This window comes from Siniperca chuatsi, linkage group LG23 (assembly GCF_020085105.1).
Source record: "Siniperca chuatsi isolate FFG_IHB_CAS linkage group LG23, ASM2008510v1, whole genome shotgun sequence".
Classification (NCBI taxonomy): domain Eukaryota; kingdom Metazoa; phylum Chordata; class Actinopteri; order Centrarchiformes; family Sinipercidae; genus Siniperca; species Siniperca chuatsi.
This window is the reverse complement of record NC_058064.1, coordinates 16,852,737-16,877,496: the sequence shown is the minus strand read 5'-3', so window position 1 is coordinate 16,877,496 and position 24,760 is coordinate 16,852,737. Positions and strand designations below refer to the sequence as shown.

The 24,760-nt window shown below is 38.6% G+C and overlaps 1 protein-coding gene across 1 annotated transcript in view; it reads right to left on the bottom strand.

Moving 5' to 3' along the window:
* Nucleotides 1-24,760, bottom strand: part of LOC122871213 (synapsin-3-like) — a 146,397-nt gene that overhangs the window by 61,936 nt on the left and 59,701 nt on the right. Inside the window, exons 4-6 of the mRNA XM_044186031.1 lie at nt 19,334-19,425; nt 3,458-3,614; nt 1,221-1,310 (exon numbers count right to left, since the gene is read on the bottom strand). Coding sequence (XP_044041966.1) covers nt 1,221-1,310; nt 3,458-3,614; nt 19,334-19,425 — 339 coding nt within the window. The remainder of the gene's footprint in view (nt 1-1,220; nt 1,311-3,457; nt 3,615-19,333; nt 19,426-24,760) is intronic.

Below are 24,760 nucleotides of genomic sequence, written 5' to 3'. Positions count from 1 at the left end.
CAGCCTGTGCAACTGTCCAGAATGAAGGACCAGCATCTCCAATGGTATGGTACTTATGGTACTTTTTTTTGTTAGCTTGATCATATTTGCCCTGACTGGTACTCTTCACCAATCCAGTGAAAGTCAAGTATAATCAGAGGTTTCAGACAATGAGATATTTTGTAAGTGTATATTCAATCTTTTTGTATTTAACTATTTCAAATGGACATTATATATATATATATATATATATATATATATATATATATATATATATATATATATATATATATATATATATGAAAGTAACAATATTGTCACTAAATTCATTCTTCTTCACCTGTTCCCATCCAGGGTTTTTTCTTTTTTCCCAGTGCCGTACCTTCAGTCCATTCCATTAACAGACACAGATTTGCCATAAAAGGGAGTAACAGCCTCCTTCATCACTGACATTAAAAGAATATTGCATTGCTAACACAGGCAGCACTGAGGACACAAACCTCTGTGGTTTTGACCAAGTTGGTTGTTTTCAAAAGAGTATCAGATCATACCAGAGGAGGAAGACAGCGATGGTTTGTATCTGATACTGAATAACTAACTTTTAGTTTTAGTTTTTAAGTAAACTTCTGAATAGTCTTCAGCTTGTCGGCCTTCTCTTGATAATGAATCTTTTGGCTTGAGCATGCAACATACAGAGTCATGATATGGTATCATTGTGTTTTTAAGAGGATACAAGAAAAGATAATAATTACTAGCATTAGAGGGAAAATACTTTGTGTAAAGCAAACAAGTGTACGCCAGTGGGGATTCTTTTTTTGTACAAAACATCTCTGTCTGTTAAATGTGATGACAAGGCTTTTTCTCCAGCTGTGGCATTTCTGTGTCACTATTTCTGTGGTTCATGTTTGTGTAAATATACTGTCTGCTTAACACGGAAACACTTGGTCAAGTTTGATCCTTAAAAAAAACCCAATCCAATCAAGGAAGCTGTGTACAGTCTGTGTGTAAACACTGATTCCTGAAGTGTGTGTGTGTGTGTGTGTGTGTTTGGGGGGGGGTCCTTGTAGGGGTTATAGAAATCTTTGACTTAATTTCTGTGTTTTTTATTTTTATAATAAAGATTTAATGAAAAATGGGCCACACAAGGTTTATGGTGATTTTTTTGTTTGTTTGTTTTTGTGCAAGTGTGCGTCTGTGCTCTGTATTGTTTAAATGAAGAATAATATCTGCGAGGCACTCACCATCTGCGTGTGGTTGGGATAGAAGGTTTGTTCATTCAGGGGGAATTTTTCCGGACCAAGGGAGTGGTAGAGCTTAATCATCTGAGAAAACTGCAAGCAGAAGTAAACAAGACAGTCAGACGTCAACAAGAGAGGCTAGAGAGAAGCTTTTAGAAGTTACACCTGTGTTCACAGCACGACATTTATAACCAGAGGACACATTGCATGATGGATCATCGAGACCTCAACATCTGGGGATTTGGATGGCATTGGGGTGTTTTGTTTGAATTGATGATATTTTTCTGGCCCTCACAGATGCTTATAAAATGTGACCCAGCACAGTTAGACCCAGCTCTGACTGTGGAGGTCTGAACTCCTGTTGCCCTAAAAGGAAAATCTATTTTCAGATGCTTTCAGAGTTATTTTATGTTGAGGTGTTGTAATTTTCCTTTCTGGTGGACCTACTTCCTCTTACCTGCCTTACCTACTTCAGTTAATGGTTTTGAACTTGTTGCCTCCAGCTGTGGGTTAGCATAACAGTGAGGTTAGCGTGACGTCGTAGCTGCGTTGTATTATGGGAAATTTTCTGCTACAGTGCATGTAGAAATGTTTCTCTACCTCTTTTATAAGGAGTGTGTTTTTCCCGGTGTGATTGTAGAATGTCAAAATGGCAGCTCTAAAAAGAAGCCCTTACTCTGATTCTGAGGCTCTGACAACAAAAGCTGCCAATACCAAACTAACAACTAAATAGATCCCCAGTAACAGACGGGAGAGCGTTTTAGCCTTATTAACTTAATTTCATATATACTTTACATTGTTGCCAACCATTTTCCAAACATAGCATGGATTTTTTGATTGATTTCCTACTCTCCAGGCCATTGGTTTTAATTTATTTCAGTATGCTAAAAAATTAAAAATGTATCTATTTATTGAGACATGAACGTTGCTTCAGATACAGTAGCTAACCTGCAGTCACCTCAAAGTGACATTATCATTGTGTGGTAATGCAGTTAGTACAGTGGTTCCCCAACTGGGGGGCACTGAGGCAATGAATCTGATCATTTGGGAACAAACAAGAGTAGGCTAGCAAGGTTAGCATGATTCAGGTTAGCATGATTTATTCAGAGAGCAAAAAGACATGGAAAGTACAAAATACACACAATTTTGACAGAAAAGAAAAGAAAAACGTGTGATCCTTGCTGAACAAACACACCAGTCAAATCCAAAATATGAAGAAGCCTATCTTTCTCTAGAGCAGTGATTCCCAAAGTGGGTGCCGCGGCACCCTGGGGTGCGTTAAGGACAGGACAAGGGTACCGCTAGATGTATCAATTATATTGTTAATTTATTTTTTAATAACATTTCACCACATAAAAAATCTGCAATATTTACATTAACTATGTTTTATGTTATGTTTTTAAACATATCAAAACAGAAGAAAAAGCAATGAATATCAAAATCACTGTATTAAAAACTCAGACTTAATATGCAATTATGCTGCAGCTAATGACATGACAAATCACGGTTGCTGGTTGTCATAGCAACACATTACACTTACACAGAAAATTAATGACCGTCAGAGCAGTGATGGAAAGATTCGACATGATAAACAGAGCTCAAAGAAATGCTGATACATCTCATATATATATATATGTATATATATATGTATATATATATGTGTATATATATATGTATATATATATATATATATATATGTGTGTATATATATATATATATGTGTGTGTATATATATATATATGTATATATATATATATTATCTTATTATATTATTATCTTATCAAATAATATTGATAAACTGATATAATACGATAAAATAACATTAAATCTAAAATTATAAGAATCTTAAAATGTTTTTGGCTTCTAAAGGGGGACATGACAGCCGAAGTTTGGGAACCAAAGGAACAGACTTATTTGCAAAGAGTGAGTTACGATTCAATAATGATGGATAGTGATGGATTACCTATCTCAAGCAACGTTCAGTTCTCTGTGATTTGATTTTCACTGAGCATCAAAATAAATAGAACATTGTGGTTATCTGAAAACGTATGGTATCGCTTTATAAAATAGCACAGACTGAGTAATAATGTGTGGTAGTGGAGGCCACTCGCTCCACCGACTCCAGAGACAGATGTTACATCTCCCTTTAATAGCCCAAATAAATCAGTCAGAGACAGCCACGAGGGAGGGACTCACGACACCTTTGTGTGGGTTAAAGAAAGCAGTTAAAGATTGCTTACCACCCAAGGTTTGCTGCAGAAGTTGTAGATGGAGAATAGAGAGTTGATGCTTGGGACACCGCCGAAATGCAGGCCGATCACAAGGTTCCTGAAGTCCTCACCGGGGATCATGCTATAGGCATGCTGGCGAATCAGGGCAAAGTCTGGCTTGAAGGACCTGCAACAGCATGGACATGGAAATGAAAGCCATCAGATAGTGGAATTTGGCATGGTTTGGGTTACCAATCTGCAAGGTTTTGGGAGAGTGAAAACTGACTTAATGTATTCTATGGTAGTGGTTGGTCAGTCCACCACTTTGGTCCAGACTGACCAAAGTATTGAAGAAGAATTTGATGGATTGCCATGAAATTTGGCACAGACATTCATGTTATGCTCAGGGTGAATTGTAAAAAGTTTGGTGATCCCCTGACTAATCATCTAGTGCCATCTTCATGTCCAAATTTATCACCAAATACCTGCAATTGACGGCATTCCCATCAACCGTACTGTTTTTTGTGCTAATTCGCAAATGTTAGCATGCTAACATGCTAAACGAAAATGGTGAATGTGGGAAACATTATCCCTGCTAAACATCAACATGTTAGCATTGTTTTTGTGGGCATGTTAGCATGCTGATGTTAGCATTTAGCTCAAAGCATCTCTGTGCCTAAGTACAGCCTCACAGAGTTGCTAGCATGGCTGCAGACTCATTTTCCTCCTGGTTTTGCTGAGTCAAAAATTTGTGGGGGAATCTTTCACTCTAAGACCAAACCTTCATCCACAGGTCTTTTTTTGGAATGTGGCAAGTGACGTAGGAGGAAAAAAGCTGAGGAATATTTACTTTCTGTGCTATATTCAACTTTAGATTTAAGTAAATTCAAGGTTATCCACTCTTTTTCAAAGGCTTTTAGTCCTGACATCTGACTTTTTGAATTTTGAAGCAAGGATATAAAACTTTACCCTCGAAGCAGTCGAGTACCCTTGTAAATGCCCTCCACCCCACACAGTTGGTCAAGTTGCCATCCCAACATCTCTCAGTTATCTGTCACCTGTCCTGAGGATGGGGTCTCAGGACAGGTTACGTGTAAACAGGAAGAGGACATTTACATGTAACACAAAACATTGTCCTGTCTGCCTGAAAAGTATTTTCATTTGGACTCAGACATATACAATGATAAATTTCCCTTTTTCAACAGAGGATTTTTTTTAAACGAAAGTTTTAAAAGAATCACATTTTTGTTTAACACCTCTAACCTGACTGTGCTTGGGTCAGACATCTCAACCACAATGGCTCCTCCTGGGCCGACAGCTCTGTCAGCACATTAACACACTGTATCTGAGCCTTGTGTTTACAGCCAAGGGCTCCATTTTTCAGCGACTGTGTCAGGCTGAAGGGGTGAAGAAATGCTCCTCGGTGCACCTAATCTTTTTGGACCATCTATCCAATTAACACAGCCTAATCCTTCCTTTACAAACTGTTGTGGGAGCTGGGCCAAGCATCCCATCAGGCACCTGGAGGCCACATTTAAAGCAGCCTACATTTCACATTAACACAGGAAATTCACTTTGACTGCAGTCATGTTTTATCTATTATTGTTTTCAGTTTTGATTCAGGTATTGTGCAACTGCGAACGTTTCAGATTCCTGTCATTTACTGCACTTTTTAAAATCTCTCATCCTTGCAATTTTTGTTTCACGGTAACATGCTCTTATTTTGATTTTTATTGGTTTGATCAGTTAAGTGTGTGATGTGGAGAGCTGTTAAAAGATACAATTTACTTGCATTATTTATACTTTAGATTTCTACACTGCAAATCTATTTTCCCAAACAGTAAAATGTTTCTGAATCATACATTATAGATTTTTAAAATAAATTTACAGTACATAGTGTACTTTTTGTACATACAGCATAAGTGTGTTTTGCCTTACATGATTATGACTTTTCATATAGATTTCAGACAGGCCTACACTTAAACTATTTGTATTGTATATACCAATTTAGTACTACACACTTAATGTTTCCATGCAGATTAGTAGATTAGTACCATACTTGACATACAAAACTAAACTAGCGTATACAGAAAATAAAGTATAATCCTTTATGAAGTCTATATAAAAGGGGTCATAATCAATTAAGACAAATGACACATTGTATTTTCATATAGAAAGAATAGAAATCATACATTTTACATGAACAAATACAGGATTTTTACATATGGTTTTCAAACAAGATATACTGTATAACTGTGTAAAGTCAAAATCCGGTCATTTAACAGAAAGGGCACTTTAAAACAATCAAAATTTGTAATCAAAATTACAAATAAAATTGCATAATTTAAGCTGCATTCATTAAATTTCTTAGCTAGTCGCTAACTTTGTCTTTGTTTGGCTGATCTCTGAAATCAGCTGCCTGCTGCAGCTGGAAATTAGGTTGCTGAGAGCAGTGAGAAAGAACCCAAACAGTAAAGTTGCGGTCCATAAAACAAAACAATGAGGTGACCCTAAAATGCTACGTAGAGCTGAGGAGAACTTCAGAGTCACCTGATAATTCTTTGTGGGTTTGTCACTACAAATTATCCTTTTCACATTACACAAAATAATTTGATCTGATGTAAAATATAAAAATATTGATACATGCAGCTTTAATAATTCAAATGAAAGTAAAAATGTCTGTATATGTTTTTCGCAGGTGAACAGCAGCTTCACAAAGCTTTTGCTAAATGACTTCTGTTAACTTGCAGACACAGACACTTGCACATCACACATTCACAATAAAACTGTGCATGCATATATGCACAGGTATACACACACAGGAGGTAAAGGGTTGCAGGTTGTAGGGTAAAATTACAGCCAGGCCCTCAAACAGGTTCTGGGTCTTCAAGTGTTGCTTATGTTAGATGGCATGGACAAGGCTGGCAGGATGACTGAGGAGTGATCTGGTCTCGGCGACAGAGCGACTACAGCTGTTCCTCCCTGCTGCTGCACTCACCCGCAGTGGCAACAGACCAAAGGCTCTGCTATTTATACTGGATGAAGCTGTTTATTGAGGCTCCAGAACCAAACCAGACTCGACAGTTCATGTGAAACACAAGTTCCTGATAAATGCATGGGCTGATTTGAGTAACATGCTGTTTCTAGCAAACACCGAAGTTAAAAGAGAACAACATTCTGCTTAAGAGTGTGCATGGGAAGTTTAGCGCTGCATGAGCCAAGACATTGATTTAAAATATACCTGTCCTACCATCCAATTGGAAAACCTTTCAATTCAGATTGGAGGGGTTGAATGCAGGTATGGAAGCAAGTAGGGCTGCAAATAACTATTATTTTCATTACTGATTAATCTGCCAATTAATTTCTCAATTCACCGGTTCATTATTCTATTCATTGTTCTATAAAATACCTCCTCTCTTTGCTGCCATTTCCAGTCACCTCTCAACTGCCCACTATCAAATAAATGCAAAATGCATTTTTGCCAATTTATTTGTTTATTCAATCAATTAATTGACAACTCACTCCAGAAACAAGTTCTATGTAGGCATTAATACAGTTGCAAAAAAGTTAATCTCACTGGGTCTTCTCTTGTGGGATTCACATTAAACATGGTCACCAGTACGTTCGTCAGAGTACGTTCAGGAAGAGTTCCATTCACGATAAATGCAAAATTGTATGGATGTTAGGGATTCATGACCAAAATTAAATGCATACATATCCTCACAGCACTTGATACTCCAACAGTGACATTTTCCATCTGTCTGATACTGTATATTCACAATGCAGATGTTAAGTAGTAAGGACAACCTCTTATCCCTTGTTTTTATCTATTATGATCTGTTCACTCAAAACTGTTTTCTCTACGTGATGCTAAGCTCATGCATGCACAAAACCAGGTAGACTACACCTTTGTGCTACCTCATTATCACAGAAAGGCCAGATGCAGAAGACGTTCAGCTCAGTGGGATGGCTTTCACTGGGCTACAGTTAATGGAGTCATTGCCCTATAGCAGCAGAGTATTACTGAGGTTTGTCACCCATTAACTTTGTTTTTCTGTCTCTTCACTCGGACTCATTCTGCGGAAGCAGGGCTCCCTGCGGGTCAGAGATTACACTAAAGCTGCACATCTATGCTTCACAGTCATCACTTCACGGGCGATATGCTAATGCACCCTTTGAATGGGTTATCAGTGGTGCAATAAAGGTTGGAATCATGAGCCCACTTGAACAGTACATTGAACAAGATAGGTACAGACGTGCTGGAAAAAATATTCATCTTAAAAAAGTAATTCTTATAGTCAAGTCAAATCTGTGAAAAGGGTAACATCATATTAATCTTTAGAACAGTTTGTCTCAAGTGTCTTAATACTAGTGAATCTGCCTTATTTGATGTTGATATTGTCATTTATTTCTAGACATGAAATATGTTTCAACTAGGAAAATTTTATTCACAAAATTTTGAATTATTTCACACTACTGACTGATTTTTGACTTGTCTAAAAAATGTTAAATAATATTGAAAGTGACACTGCATAACTGTACTTGATGTATGTGTGAGTCATGGGCTATTTATAGTGAACTGCAGCATGCTTCAAAACATTAAAATACTTAAAGCTGCTACAATCCCCTGAAAAAGGATTTAATGACTATGTGTAGGTGCTAGTTGTTGCTCTTAGTGATGAGCCCACAGAGATTTATTACCAGACTCTGCATTTTCCCTCAGGTCTACAGTGCATTTTAGCTTCTTACAGCTCATTGTTTTGGTTTTACAGCCAGCAAATTGAATTTTTTGGGTCTCACACTTTTGTGTCATTTCCAGACACATTAGCCACTTGTTTTCCATGAAAAACCCCTGATAAACTCACTGTACGCTACCTGCCCAGCACCAAATGGCAGACAGACAAAGTTAGCGACAAGCTAGTGAACACAGTGGAGCATTTAGCAGCTAGAGCCAGATATTTCTCTCAGGGGTTGGTGAAGACCAAAACAGAGCTAAAAGGAGAGTGAATATTGGAATTAAATTAATCAGGTGACCAGAAACATGACATGAAATGAACGCTGATGTCGCACCATATCAACTTTATATGTGATAACATTTCAGTCTTGTGTTTACAGCTTGTTTCCAATGCCCCTTATGGTAAGAATTAAAATTTGTTAAAGCCAGTAATGAATAGTAGGTAACACTCAAAGTGCCAATAAAAATGTTTAAAGCCAGAAAGGAGTTCACCACCCTTTATATCTGTCTGGTTATAATACACTGCAAGCCTTACAGTTGTGTAAGGACATTTTACAATATACAGTACAACAGTGCCAACTGGATGTTTTGACCAGAATTCCTAAAGCAGAAAACTATTCAAACCCAAGACAATATGCTCCAGATCCATTTATCATACAGAATCTCTGACCTTCTAATGGGCTCCACAGGGAACATTTGTCTTCATAACGGCCCTGTGCCTGGCTCAAAGGCTGGTAAGGGCCTTATCTTCGTCCCATCAGTCTGTCTCTCAATGATAAGGATAATCGGGGTAGAACTCGGTGGGAATGCCACAAATGTCAAACAGTACATACCAAGGACCTGCGCAGCACTTGTACACAATGGTGCATTGTGCTGAACTGGCTCTCCCACATCGGAGGGAAATGCACCTTAGAGAGAAAAATCTGTGCTTTCCTGTTACAAGGACAGACACTATAGCAAAACAAAAAACTCTACATAGTGCCACAAAATTGTCATGTAAGCTCATACCAAAATAGAAGTCTTTTTATGGTGTAAAAAACTGAAAGTTCAACATTTTGCTCTCTTTCTGGAAGATGACAGGCTTGCTACCACTCTCATGTCTACGAGTTAAGTATGGAGCTGTAGCTGGGAGTGAATAGCTCGCTTAGCATTAAGGGGGAAACAGCTAGCCTAGCTCTCTCAAAAGTTTAAAAAATTGCCTATCAATAAAGCTCACAAATTAACAGGTATCGCTTTTGTTTAATCCATACACAAATAGTACTTCAAAAAAGACAATTTGTATTTTTAGGGGGAGTTACATGCTTATGCAGTATTTTTAGTGGAGTCTGCTGCACAGAATTATTATGTTCATATCAAAGCATTTAGACTACAATTACAGGCAACTAAGTGGGAAAAATGTTTACGTCAGGCTCCGGCTTGTAATATCGAGATAGAAATTTTGTTGTTGTTGACTAGCTTTTTCCCCCTTCTTCCAGCGCGGAAGAAGGGGGAAGCTAATCCACTTCCGGCTTTAGCTGCATTTAACGCACCGGCATGAGAGGGGTGTAAAGCTTCTCATCTAACTCTCAGAAAGAAAGCAAATAAGCATATTTCCCAAAATGTCAAACTATTTCAAAGTGTTATCATGGTACGCTTCTTTAAGAGACAACAGTTTGAAAAGTACTTGAGCTTCAATGGTCAAAACTTCTATAGCATGACATCAGTAAACTGCCACAGAGACTGGACTTTAGTGACTTTAGATTTATCTCAATGGGGCTCCCACTCGGTTCTCTTTGTTGCAACCTCACTTTTTCTTTAAGGCCAACAAAGTTGCCACATTATACATTAACATTATAATCTTGCCTTGTGCAACTTCAAGAATATAATAACTGTTGCAAATCCAAATCAATTAAATTGATTATTTACATATGAGAAGGATTGCCTTGTCTTGCTTTTTGGCAGCACTGTAGCAGAGCACTCTTGCATTTATATAACAAAATGTTTAGTCCCGTCAAACATTAAACAAATATATTAGCTTTGGGCTTTACTCTAATACTTTTTCTGGCGCTCTGCTAATAAAAACTTTGTATGCTTTTGTTAAATGATAAACATCGTCAATCAGAAACAACTGGAGAGGGTTTTCCAAAACCCCCTCTGTCCACTGTACAATTTTGCGAAAATCAACATTTTTGTTTATTTTAACTGGTAGATTGAGATTCACTTGGCTGACGGTAGGAAACAAATTGAAATGTCTGAGTAAAGTTTGATCAAAGGTGGACAGTGTGACTTTTGGAAAAGCACTCTTCAACTGAAAAAGGGAATAACGTTGAAAATGTTTTAAATGTAAACAAATAAAGCAATACAGCTTAGCTTTGCATCTAATCACAATCAATGTTGTACATTGGATTTTAAGAATTTTGAGTCCTATACTTCATTAAGGTTATGTTAAGTTTACCTCAAACATATCAGACAGTTCTTTGATTGGGTTTTTATCTAGAACTGCACGCATAGAGTGTCCAAAGAACCTTGAAGAACCCTCCATTCTCTGTGTGAACAGTGACTCCCTGTAGCCTAGGATCATGTTGTGGTCCCCTGGCCTGGATCTAAGACTCCCTGTGGTTGTGGGTGTGGCTCCAGGCCCAGTGGCACCAAAGCAACCTGGCAGTGGCTCAGATCCTGGGCGGTGGCCCGGTCAGGGCTGCCAAAGCTCTGGATCGCCTCCAGCTGCGATCGCACTCCAGGGCTCATCTCCACATCGCACCAAAGGAAGCAAAGGTTGCACAGAAAACAAAGGATGCATGCCAACAACTAAAATAACAAAGACTTGTAGATTCATTTGAATTACACCTCTACAATCCAAACAGGAGAGGGTGTAACTTAGGCACATCTACTAGCAAAACAAATTAGAGAATGTTTAGTTGCTTAACAGTGATTGTGTTGAGGATTTGGAGAAGAGTCCCATGGGAGGCAGATATATTGAAGATAGGAGCTGCAAGAGCAATAGAGCACCAAATGACCTCTGGCAGAAGGGGAAATGAGTGTTGTTAGGAGTTTGAGTGAATTAGCGGGGCCATTTGTATTCATGGCTATATTACAAAAGCACGGATGGTGGAGTGGGCCTCACGGCCGCTGTATTCTTTCATTACAGTCACTGCGCTCCTAAAGGAAACCACCCTCAGGCCTCTTAAAGCCATGTCTAAACTCAGCGTGTCTGTGAGCGGGATTTATTTGCTCGGTAACAAGATGAACCTGTCCAAGGTATTAGGTGTTGAGGCTGCTCCAGGCAGACAGTTTCTTCACTGATTAAAATGGGTTTTCACCGGGGTCGGGGTGTGTGTGTGTGTGTGTGTGTGTGTGTGTGTGTGTGAGAGAGAATCATCTCTGTGTGGTCTAAGCAGTAAATCGTCACCTGAGGTAACCAAAGGAGGAGAGTCTTGTTATGTGTTCTGTAGGGATTGGAAAGGAAAGAGGGTTGGCCCTGTCTGGCTGAGACTGGTATCTTTCAGGACAGAAAATTAAACAGAAGGAGAGAAAAAAAGAAGAAATCAGACAAGGGTCTGCTAATGTAATCTGGTTGCCTCCCTCCCTCCATCTATGGGGCCGGGAACGACGAGGAATGTGACGAGGCTGTCCGACCTTGGCGAGATCAGGAACCACACACATGGCAAAAACGTCAAGTAATTCAGGGTATTGTTTAAACCAATTTAGAGAACTTTCTCAAATCCATTCAGCTAATCTAAAATATTTTTATATATTTACAGAAAATGAATTGCATTTGGGACTGTTGAGCGCTGACATTGTACATAATAACTGTTATACTAATATGAAAGGCATGTAAGTCTATTACTTCTGGTTGCCCTTTCCAAATTTGGCTCTTGGTGACGATTTCAATGAACATAAGCTAAAGTGACTTTATACATCCATTGACACTTAAGCTGAAGTCAGCTCAGTTAAAGGAATACTGTTTTTCAACATTATTTCCATGTCTTTGAGAGGTGTCCTGTGGAGTTTATGACCACTAGTAGCACAATGGAGCAATGTTTTTACAAGAGTGTCCCAGTTTTGTTTGTATTATGTGGGGCTGTGCAAGGTGGTGCAATTTATATCCTTCCACCAACAGCTGGTGGCGGTAACACGCCAAGAAACATAGCAATGCATCAACAGAGACAGTGAAGAAGAAGACTTGTGGCAAGCAAACATGGATATAAACAATACAGGATTTGAAATATTTAAAAAATTGCTTTGCAAATGTTAAATGAGGATGGAAATGCTTTCAGCACCTTTTTTGTTAGACCTCAAGGATTCAAACAATATGTTTTGGTGAGAAACAGTAAATGTAAACTTTTGTTTGCTTACAAGAAAACTCCACAGGGCACATTTACGGCCTTTTCACAACGGGGACGAAAGGAAAAAACTAAACAAAAATGTGGAATATCCGCTGACGATTTTTTGCGTTCAAACCTTTCACACCAAGTCTGACACGAATATTCGCTTTCCATGCATTCCACCGAAAATTAAAGCTTTGTACCCGCACACAGTCATTGATTCATCCTTGTCATGGAGTTTTCAAGCAGCAGCAGTAGCGGCGACTAGTTTCTAATGTATCTTTTGACTCAAAAAAAAACATTGGATGGGAACATTGGGTACATCCATTATTACAAGAGAGAAAGTAGAGTGGAGAGTATCATCGACTGGTACAGGAGCTAAAAATGTACCATGGGCGCTTCAGGGGCTATTTTAGGATGACTGTTGGGCAGTTCAAGACGCCCCTAGAGATGGTGGTCCCCTCCATCAAAAAACCACCAACTACAGAGAGCCAATATATCCTGAACAGCATCTGGTCATGCGTTTCAGGTGAGTCATCTACGTTTTAATTTGTTATGATATCGATTGGCGAGGATGTTTGACATGATCACATACAGTGACTAGCGTTAGCGTTAGCAATCGTGAGCAGTAACGGTTACAAACCGTGGTGTTGTGTTCACTGACGGTTGTTAGAGAAACAGTCGACCAATCACAGCTTAGTACCCAGCAAGCAATTTTGCATTTAAAAGACATCTAATAGTCATCTATACGTAGACCTGACGTCTAGGCTAAAACAATTTGGGCTGTCAATGAAAGTTTAGCAGACGTCTAATCATAGCCCAAGTATAGCCTAGCCATTAGTTAGCAACTGATGGCAACAGTCCTAGCAATATGTGCACATCAAATCGTTTCCTATGGTATTTATTGATTATGAAGCTTTCTTGAATTATTTACATTCTGTTCATTCTTGATTTCTGTGAGGTTAGTGCCATGGTTTGACTGGAGTAAAAGCTAAATAAAAGCTACTTTGAGTAAAGATTTGTTGTTGTTGTTGTTATTTATTGGTTATGATGCCATTGTTAGCTGTTGTCAGTTACACCAAAAACCTCACCGGTTTCACTGATTAGTTTGCTTACTGTTCTGTAATGAACTATCATATCGGACACCTTCAGGATTGTCATGAAATTGATTTTGAGAGTGGATTTTTTAAGTATATCATAAAATTCTTCTGTATCTGAAAAATATAATAAGTAAAACATCCATATCTGAAGCTAATAAGGGATTATGATCAAAAGATTAATGGAAGTTAATGGATGACTAAATGTGTTAATAGTATAATGATTACTTCATGATGCAAAATCTGTCAAAGTGCTGTGAATTAAGAAATAAATCAGCTTGCTTGGTTAGAATTAAGCATGTTTCATTGAAATTCAGTATTAGTGTAGGTATCAGTGTCCTCACAGGTACAATAATGTGAGCAGCTAGTGTTAATAAGGCCCTCTAAGAGCAATAAATGTTTTTTTTATTGAATTCTGAAGTTTGTTGTGCTGAACTACAAACAGTTTAAAACTTCCACCTCACATTTACTTTTACATCCACATTTTAGCCATCTAGCTGATGCTGCGACGAAACTACTTCCAATGATTGCAACAGTAAAACAAGCTCAATAAACTCCTCAATCACCAACTGTTAACACACCCACTCCCCGGCATTAATCACCACTAATTAATCAATGGCTTTTATTAACCACGCCAGGAGCTGTGTAAGGACGGTGGAGGACAGAAACGTTCCTCTGTGGTTTATCATACTTTGGCTGCTGTGATCCGACTTTCAGCCAGACCAGTGTTCTTACTTGGAGCCGAGCAGCTCGCTGGAGGTTTTGGCAGCAGAGAGCGGAGAAGCCAAAGGGCTGACTACAGCAGTGCAGCAGGGAACAACAAGCCATAACTACTGTACCTTGTGGCGTGTCGCTCTGCTGTACTGTAGGCTGTGCAGTGCGTGCCACGTTTCACGTCGCACACAGTGGTGGCAAAATTGCATGTAAGCTGCACTTTTTATGCCCTGGAAGCAGGAACCAGCAGTCAGGCTTTGTTGCATCTTTTTATTTAGTTGTTGTTTTGGCTCATCAAGACACATCTGTGAGGAAAGTGATGGTATGGTAGTAATATGAAAAAGTATGGTAGTAATATGAAAACCAAGCCAGTAAACACAATCAACTAAAATATGATGCAAAAATGATGATCCTTAAGACCTGACACTGACATGCATTTTGTTTGTAGACCTGGGGCCAGAACTTTGCACAGGTTCACAACCAAAACTCTGTATGCACAAAGCCAGACATTTAAATATGCATATGCATGCTTCTGTTTCATAAATATCAATCATTGTGAAACTGGGTGCACGTGCAAAAGCCTGATTTCCAGTCCTGCAGTTAGCCATACATGGATGTAGACACACCATTAATAATCATTTTGCATATCAATATTTCTGTTTTCTTTAGACCGTTGAATGTAATAAAAAAACAGCAAAGAGGAAGAGCATTTTCACTGATTGTGTCGCAGTGTTGAGGTCCTCCAACAGTATCAGAGCAGTCGTTATTACAGGCAACCAATGCACGCGGCTGTGAAAATTAATTAATGATAATATGGGTGGTATTACAATTAATACATCACATGTACCAGTCATCGGCAGTGATATCTGTTATTATCATCATCAAAAATTGAGAAGGTAATCAGTGATTAAGATTATAACACTCATATTGAAACAAGACTCTACAAAGTGCTTCACAATAAAGTTTATTAAGAAAAGAACATAAATAGAGTGACATAAAATTATGCCTCCAATGTAAAAAAATAACAATAATAAAAATGAGCTCACATCATTTAAAAATGTTTATATTGCACATTTGACTACCATGATTTAAATTGCAAGGTGCGTAGATTCGCAAAAAATCATTCATTCAGTCTCTCACCATGTTTTTCCATTTTCACTTTACAATATTACACTGAGTTCCCTCTACACGTGTAGAGGGAACACGTGTACGCACATTCTGACTTTCTGAATACCAGTTTTTGTGTGGTGAGATAGCATATGCATGTTTCTTGTGCGTATGCATCATTGAAACATCTGGCCCCTGGTCTCATTAAATTCACACCTAGCACACACCATCTCCCCAAAGCGATCAGTATCCTGACAGTCCAGGTTCAAAGTTAAGTCTTGTTTAAGCTCAGATGCACTTCTTTTACACTTTGATGCTAAAGGTGGCTAAATGTTTATGTGATCACATTCAAAGCTAGTTTGGATGACTGAATCTTTACATTTACACCTGCATATTATACATGTGCTCTGATTACAGAGCAGTCACTAGATGCACTGTAATCAGTATGCATGTTGATGTCAGATGTAAAGACAGATGGAACCAACAGTGTACAAACCCTAAACAAGATAAACAAGAATCTGATTCCCACACATTATATATAACCTGTTTTCCTAGTTTAACTCTTAAGTTATCATGTGAGATCCATTGTCTCCATTCCATTGGGTGCCTTTAATCGTACAGTAGATTCATATTTTTGTACTGCGTAGCAAACATGGCACAAGTGAGAGAAACCTCACTGCATAATCAACCCTGAAACCACAGAACTGTGAGAAAGTGTGCTGCTGCATGGAGTCAGCAGATGAGATGTGTTCAGAGAGCATGCCTGTGGACAGAGGTCAGAGGTCAGAGTGCTGTGAACAGCCAGAAGACACGTGGAAGAGCAGGAACCTGCTTTAAATATACACTACAGTGTAAATGTGCCCGTATGCATGTGTGCAGCCATCACATGATCACACACACACACAGAAAAATGTAATCAGACAGAGTGCATTTAGTTTGTGCTTGGGAAACTAGTGTTATGTCTGTCCTGTGTCTATCTGTGGACGTATTACAACATTCTTCTGGCTGAGAATGAAACACATTGCTATCAAATAAGAATGAATAGCTTTCATTGGCTATAACCTATCACAAGGACATATTTGAATCTGTTTACACTCTGGGGTTTTTAGCTGATCTTTTATCCAGAGAAACTTTCAGCATCTTACTCAATGAAAGATAACAACTTTTGGGAGTTTGAACTTGTGACTTTGACTGCCAGCTACAAACAACCATTATACTATTTGTAGTCAAGTTCAGAGTCATAAATGACAAGCTAAACCACAACAAATTGGCAGTGAATGTCAGTGTTTGTGAACAAGGCAGCAGTCAGACCATCTGCAGCCAATTTGGCTCCTCTATCATTACAGCAATATCACCAAAAAAATTGTCAACACACACAATGACCTCTGTGTCGATTCTGACAATAGGTTGCATTGTAACATCAGTCGTGTTACTGCTCCTGTAATTATACTCGCTTGATTTCCCACAGCACTGCATGGTGAGGCCATTTCCGGTACAAATGCTATTTTCACCACTGATAAGAAAGTTAGTTTACAAATTCACGTGGAGTCCAGGCCAAAACACAGATTATCTGATTATTCCCCAAGAAGGCTAAAACGAGGACTAGTGGGCTGACACTGGCTGGCATGTGAAGGAGAGAGCTAGCTGAGGGGTAAATATAACAACCAGATAAGAAAAAAGACATCTGAAAAAAATGGTTGTACTGCAGGTGTAGGTGAGGAAGTAGTAGTACTATTTGCAGCAAAAATATTGATCTCTATACTAAAGTTTTTTTTTCCTATTATCCTCCAAGTGTAGGTTAACTAACTAACTAGGCACTAATGGCTTTCATGGAATGATAATAAAAAGTAATTTGTGTTACCAAATGATAAATAATTCAATGCCTATGTTATAAAGGGGATTATGATATAGGGGGATTAATAGTTCAGATCCAAAATGTACTTAAAAGATTATTGGAGGTCATATTATAAAAAAAAACCCCGGCTCTGTTCTATTCAAGTGTCTCAGTGAGTCATTAAAGTGTCACAGTGAGCCAACATGTACAATGCCAGGACCCTGAAACTGAAGCAGCTAAATGGAATTCAGCCCTCATTAATTGTATTATTTACACCTGTGATTTTCCTGCTGTGACAAAATGTCTTTCGTGAAAAAATTTATATTTAGATGATGCAGCATACAGTTTAGCAACAACATTTTTTTTACTTTAATTGTAATCCTCCCATTCCAAAAGCTTTGATTAAATTGAAGCCAAAAGACTTCATAACTTTTTATATCAATTATGTATATTACTCTGCCATTTAATACCCCTACTTTTTGTTAAACCTGTATTAACTGATTTTTTGGTCACTTTGGGGCAGCGGAAACAAGCTATAAACACAACACTGACATATTATCACCTTTTAAGTTGATATAGCAAGCTTGTTTGCAGTTGCTTATTCACACATCCATCAGATATGGAGCATGCTAATGCCAATGTTAGCATTCATTTGGAACCACGTATCTGTCCACCTGATCTAAGTCCATTATTCGCTCGCCTTTTTAGCTCAGTTTTTGGTCTCCACTAACTCGTGAAGGAAATATCTGGTTCTTCAGCTGCTAAATTATGTCCACAACCTAGCTGCTAACTTTGTCTGTCTTTTGCTTCAGGCTGGGCAGGTAGCGTACAGTCAGGTTTTAGAGTGATTTTGCTGAAAAAAGATGCCTGCTGTGGCTGGAAACAATGCTGATGAGAGCTGTGAGAGTGAACCAAAACAGTAAAGTTGTGGGGGTAAACCGAACAATGAGCTGAAAGATGCTAATCACTCTGTAGAGCTGAGGGGAACTGTCGGTTGATAATTACTGTGGCTTTGTCATGAGCGTCCCCTTCTATATTAAAAGTAGTCATGTGACCCATTGTTAATGTAAAAATATTGATCATAGCTGCTTTAAAACTGTGATGTCAGATTTTTTTATATTGATTTTGTTAATAAAATTGGTTGTTGTGGTTGTTTTTTAATGTACTAATGGCATTCATAGCGTAGGTTGAGGCAGGAGCATGAAGACATCTTTGCCACCCAGATCAGCTGATCATCAGTGATCTGCTTGAGTTCCAACTTAAGAGAGTCTATTTAAACACCCAGCTTCACGTGTCTAACTGTTTCTGCTACAGGAGTTGCTTACTGGCCAGAGGCCACCTCTGCTACTGCAATATGGGAAGGTTTTTTTAAAATTTCAGATGAACCCAAATTACCCAAATGCTCAACAGTTAGCCAAATATAGCATAGAAATGACTCATGTGTTTTGAGTTTGATTGAGACAATGTATTCTTTGCTGTGAATATGGACATTAAGGTGATGTATAAATTGTCAGCCCACAATAGCTGTAATAATGGGTTATATGACTCAAAAGTAATCTGATTTCTAGACAGTGAATATAAGTACATGCGCACAGACTAGCTTAACTAGCTTCAAACAAACATCCTGGTTACCACAAGAGTTGGCATGGAAACCAATGGCCTAATGGGAATTATTAGTATTGTCAGAGTGCTGATCAGACTGCTTATCTTAAACTCCTGGTTGTATAACGTAATGAATTTTTCAATACGAAATAGCAAATTTGGTGACATTGTGAGAATTAGAGCTAAAACAATGTTCAAAGGCACATGAAAACAGTGGAAGAGGTGACGAGATTAAATATTTTGAATCCTTCCTTTTTCAACATTGTCACAAAATTTCCCACCAAGGTTGAAATAGGGTAAGAAGTCTTTTTTTAGTTTTCCGATGGCATAATCACATTACAGCCTTGATTTCTCCGAGTGCAAGCAATGTTATATAGAGTATACACAGTAATGCTCACTGCCACTGAGAGAAAAGAACTGGAGTCTTTGTGTAGGCTCACTGAGGCAGATTACAGATTGCATGGGCAAATGCGTCAAAGGACTCAAGTGCTCTTGCGTCCTCAAGCATCTTACCTGACCACTTTGGTGCCACCTTTGTTGACCTGCATGTCCATCATACATCCCGAGTTGACGTAGGAGGCCAGGTTGATCTCTGAGAACTCCGCCTGGGGAGCACAAAGAAAAAAGATTCAACATACTGTATAAAGTCAAGTTGGTCTACGGTAATTGAACTCACTGACTCAGTACTCCAATGAACAAAAGGTCTTTCTGACAGATATTCATTTTAAAAAGTGAAAGTAAAAACATTCTCTTGTTTTCATACCTTTGACTCATGAAAGTCATATGATGAAGCTACAGATGTAGGCTCTAGCTCTTTAATATCTTTCCTATAAAGAAGAGAAAAAAAAGTACCTCCGACCACCAAGACAGTACAGACAATAGATTCTTTCATGTTGACTTCATTTTACATTTCTGCATTTGCACACCAGTGAGAAAAAGACAAGAGTCAGAGACAGAAAGAGTGGTGAGAGGAGGCAAATTGAGTTATCCCCAGTCTGCGGCCTCCAGGACAGTGAGAGCCTTGTGAAAGGCTGTAGCCCAGCTACCTAATGACTTAGTCAAACTCCCAGAGATACTCGAAAGGAGGGGCGACAGTCGACTTCTGGGAATGGACTTTCTAGATGGACAAAGACCAGAGAAGGACAATTCAATTTTCTTGCTAATGATTGTCACTGCAGTCGAGAAATGTATTGATGTTAATGCTCTTGACTGAATTCAGCATTCCTGAAATGAACTTTTCTTCTGTCACATTAATGCTCACAATTCATTTTCACAAAAGGTTTCTTATTAAATAGTGAAAATTCAGTGTGAGAAATAAGTGTTTGTTGTCTGTTTTTTTAATTCAACTGATGTTCATTCTAGCGTCTTTTTGTCAGTATTATAATACACATTGTCAAAACACACTTACTGTAACTCAAAATATAGTTTAAAGAGCAACTTAGCAGTAGCTGAAAAGTGATGTAGAAGTTTACTTCTACAGGGTGTGCCCGTACATTGTGACATCACTGTTGGGTGTGGTTACAGGTGCAACAGAGCACTCTTCTGTCGGAAGTGCATCAAACTAACATTATTTTTAATTTTCTGCGATACTTTGCTTTATGACCAAATACCTGCAAAACATGTATGACATTCCCATCAGCCTCAGCCTGTACATTATGTTTAGTGCTAATTAGCTATTGTTAGCATGTGAACATGCTAATCTTAGATGGTGAACATGGTAAACATTATACTAAACATTACATCAGCATGTTAACATTGTCATTGGTAGCATGTTAGCATGCTGCTGTTAGCATTTAGCTCAAAACCACTGATAAAAGGAATGCTGTGAACAGTGAACATCACCTGCAAATGTAGTCTGACTTGTCATAAACATCTGACTTCTTCTGTGGCACTGATGGCTAATAAAGTTGAGGTATAATACAACACAGTATAATACAAGTTTTAAAACGTGTATATATTTACAACAAAAGGGCTTATGGATGATTGTCTCATGAAGGACAACCAGTAGCCACACTGCAAGAAGGCTACATGTGTAGTAAACATGTCTGTATAGCACAGTCATACAATTTTAGCTACTAATATAATTATAGTTTGCTAAATGTTTAAGAAGCTGTTCTTGATTATGGTTGTGGCACAAAGGAAACAGCCCCAGAAAAAAATTCAGCATTCTGCCAGATACCCTGCTTCACTCTGAACATGCTCTCCATGTTTCCTCAGAAGGGAAGTGGAGGTACAGTATTTCTGAGTGCTGCTTGGCTCACAGAGAATGATTCAGTCAGTCTAACACACTGCTGAATCAACATATATCCCATGTTCCCTGACAGGGTGCAACATCAAGGCTGCATCATCGTAAACTCCAGCTACAGAAAGCCCTGGAGGGATGCTAAACAGCAGCCAGTTGACCCTTATACATAAAACGCTGCCATTTGTTAGTCTTCACATCACTTTTAAGTAGGAGAAGAGACACTAATGTAGTTTAGATTTAATGGGCCCTAAACAAGCAGCCTGCTGACTCTCTGTGGAAAAACAAAAATTCAATTTGACATGACGTGGTCGACTACCAAACACAACACTACAAAAAGAACATGGCTGCATTTCATTTGTCTGTGAGTAAACCTGAGTCAGCAATGGACCAGATTCAATCATTTACTCCCTCTTAACACTGCATAAAAGGGAAGCTGTGTTTAATAATGAAATGTTACTCAAAGGAAAAACATAATCAAATGCAAATGCCATTCATGCATGTGCCATACTGAGGCCAGGAGTTCAGCTCTGTTTATCAGCTCTGCTATTAATGTCACGTGACCACAGCAGACTGCCACTGAACACAGAAAAACACAATCACAATGTATGTCAGAACTGCTTTTGGCTGGAGAGCCTGACCCAAAATTATTGTAATTGCATCAGTGTGTATCATACTCCACGGGCTACGTCTGAAGAGATTATTACCATAACAAAAAAATCAACCTCTACAGTAGATTTTAATTTACTGAGTACTATACTATAGCATTTCATGCTATAGAAGTGATTTTATAAAGTGATCTTAAAATGTTAAGTTTATTTTGGTTGAATAGAATCATTTATGCTATTCAAATATTTCAGGGAGCAAATTCCTTCTCAAAAGGATATATTGCATTTTGGAGTGAAGCCCTGCACACATGTGCAGCACATGACTAATAGCATATGGCAGTCAGCCAATCAAAGACATAGGTTTGTGACTGAAGGGTCGATGGATTAAAACCATGGACTGGCTATGTAAAAATAAGTAAAAGCTTAATCACACGGCATGGAACCCTTTATAGCTTATAACATTTGCATGAAGCCTTTGTGTAGACTCAAGAACTTTGAAAAAGTTATCTTCTAATTGCAAAGATACTTAGTATCACAGTTTATTTTTATCCCCTGTACAATCTGAAAAATGGGGCACTGTGATTTTGACATTGTTTTCCTGCTTGATAGTTGAGTGGATCAACTTAGAGCTTTAAAGCTGCTCTAATCAAATTTTTGATATTAACAATTAGTCAAATGACTGTGTAATGTGAAAGATGTTACTCATGACAAACCCACAGGGAATTATCACTCAACTCTACAATTCCTCTCAGTTCCACTGAGCATTTTAGCATCCAAACTACACACCATCTTGGACAGTGTCTCCCACCCGCTCCATGACGTGCTGGTCAAGCAAAGGAGCACCTTCAGCGGAAGACCCACCAAAAAGCACCACAGAGCGCCACAGGAAGTCATTCCTGCCTGTGGCCATCAAACTATTTAACTTCCTCTAAGGGTTAGTCTGTTTGACCCTAGGTCTTGACCCTAGGTCACTAAACTGGACATTGAGCATTACATCTCCGCCATATTTAATAATAATTGTACAATATTCTGTGTACTACTCCCGTGCAATATTAGTTTTCCCATGTTAGTTTTTCATTTTATTGTATTGATATTATATACCTCTACTACTCTTGACAGTACATGCACCTCAACTTATTACTATTACTATTACTTATTACATATTTGGTGACACTGTATTTTAAACTGTACTTTCATCATCAACGAGTAAACTCACTTGGTACTCGACACTTAGTTTATCTTATACTTATACCGACCTGATACTTAATTTATTTTCTGACCTGTTTTATAGTGTTTATAGTGTATCATATCGTTTTCTAGTACTTCTCCTGTGTGCACTGACATAAAGGCAAGCTACTGTAACAAAGAGTTTCCCTACGGGGATCAATAAAGTATTTCTGATTCTGATTCTGATTTAGCAGTAGACAGACAAAGTTGGCAACTAGCCGGTGTACAGCTTACATTTGTCCAAATCAATGATAATGTTGCTCTGTCTGTTAAATGTGTAAATAGAGAACTGCTTGCTAACATGTTAGTATGTCAACTTTACAAGGTAATAGCATGTCAGTGTTGTGTTTACAGCTTGTTGTGCTGCCCCCACGTGGCCAAAAACATCAATTAATGCAGGTATAAAGAGTAAAAGCCAGAGGTACCACAGTCTTAAAGAGGAAAAAGCAGCAGTTTAAAACTACACTGGAAATTCAGGAAACTTTATCTTGAATTATTTTTGTTTATGAACATTTTGTGATTTGCACACAAAACCTACAGCTGGCACAATAAAGAGCAGCTGTTTGAATGTCAGCAAGCTAATCATTAGCTGATGCTGTGATAGCCTCACAACAACGCAAACCTGCAGTTGTAGGCTTCAACAAACAGGCAACACGTTTCATTTAGATCAGCCTTCAAAAACACCACATGGATAGGGATGGAAGCAAATCTTCCAGCTGACCCTCTACTCAACCCAGCTCCTGCCAATTTGCATAGCAAGTTAAGTCCTTTGCTATCTTCATATTCTCATACTGTGATCATCATTTGAGACTTTAAGCCTGCTTTACCAAGCTTTATATGGGCTTTCATCTACATAAAAAGGAAATACTATCAGCAATATTCTCTCAGGGATAAATTTCCCTTTCACCCTGCACTGTGGCCCATGTAAATTCTGTATGGGGGAGTGAGTTGGTTTTGAATTGTGCCAATGTAACGAAACTGGGGGGTTTTGCCAAGAGAAAAAACACCCACTTCTTTTATTTATTGTGTTGCACTCTAAGAGGAAGAGCAGGGGGCGAGTAAATGCCGTAATCTTATTTAGGGGACAATGAGGCGCCACTCACACTCAATGTGCCTCAATGACATACACTTGGCTCCATTCCTTTTCTCAGCTCTTCTCTACTGATAACCGCCTCTGAAAGAAACATCTGTGTGCTCAGCAGCACATGCCTTGCTAAGAAAGACTGCATAACAAACCCAAATGCACACTCAAACACACAGACACTCATATGCACATGTACACATCCTTCATCATTGCATCTCCTAAACAAATCCCATCCCAAACACAGGGGACTACATTGACTTTTGCTGCGACCAGATAAAATCAGAGAGTGAGAAGGGCTGAGCATTACACGTCATTTCTGATTGGCTGCTTCTGGGTAAGAGGAGTGCTAACAACCACTGTCATTGGGCAGTAATGGATGAAGTGGCTAGTGCAGGGCACAGGCCCAGAAGCCAGAGCAGGAGGCTTTTCACAGCACCATGGTTACCATCACGGTAACACATTCAGACACTTGTCTTGGAGCAGCTCAGCCCTGGGAAAGGAAAATGGGAAGTGATACATGGGACAACTGCATCCAGAGCTGACTCTTCTCATTTCAAAAATAGCTTTCAGCCAACTTTTTAGGAGGAACAAAAATACGGAAGACAGTATGGTTGCGATGTCTTTAGCTGAATATTTCACCTTACTGAGGAGCTTGTATTTCTGTTGTTTGTTCTTCAACTATAATCTGCAACTTTTTCTGGCAGCAAGATAACTATAAAAAGATAAACGTTCTAAAGAAAATGTAAACAGGTCAAAATGTCTTAAAATGTTATTTCATT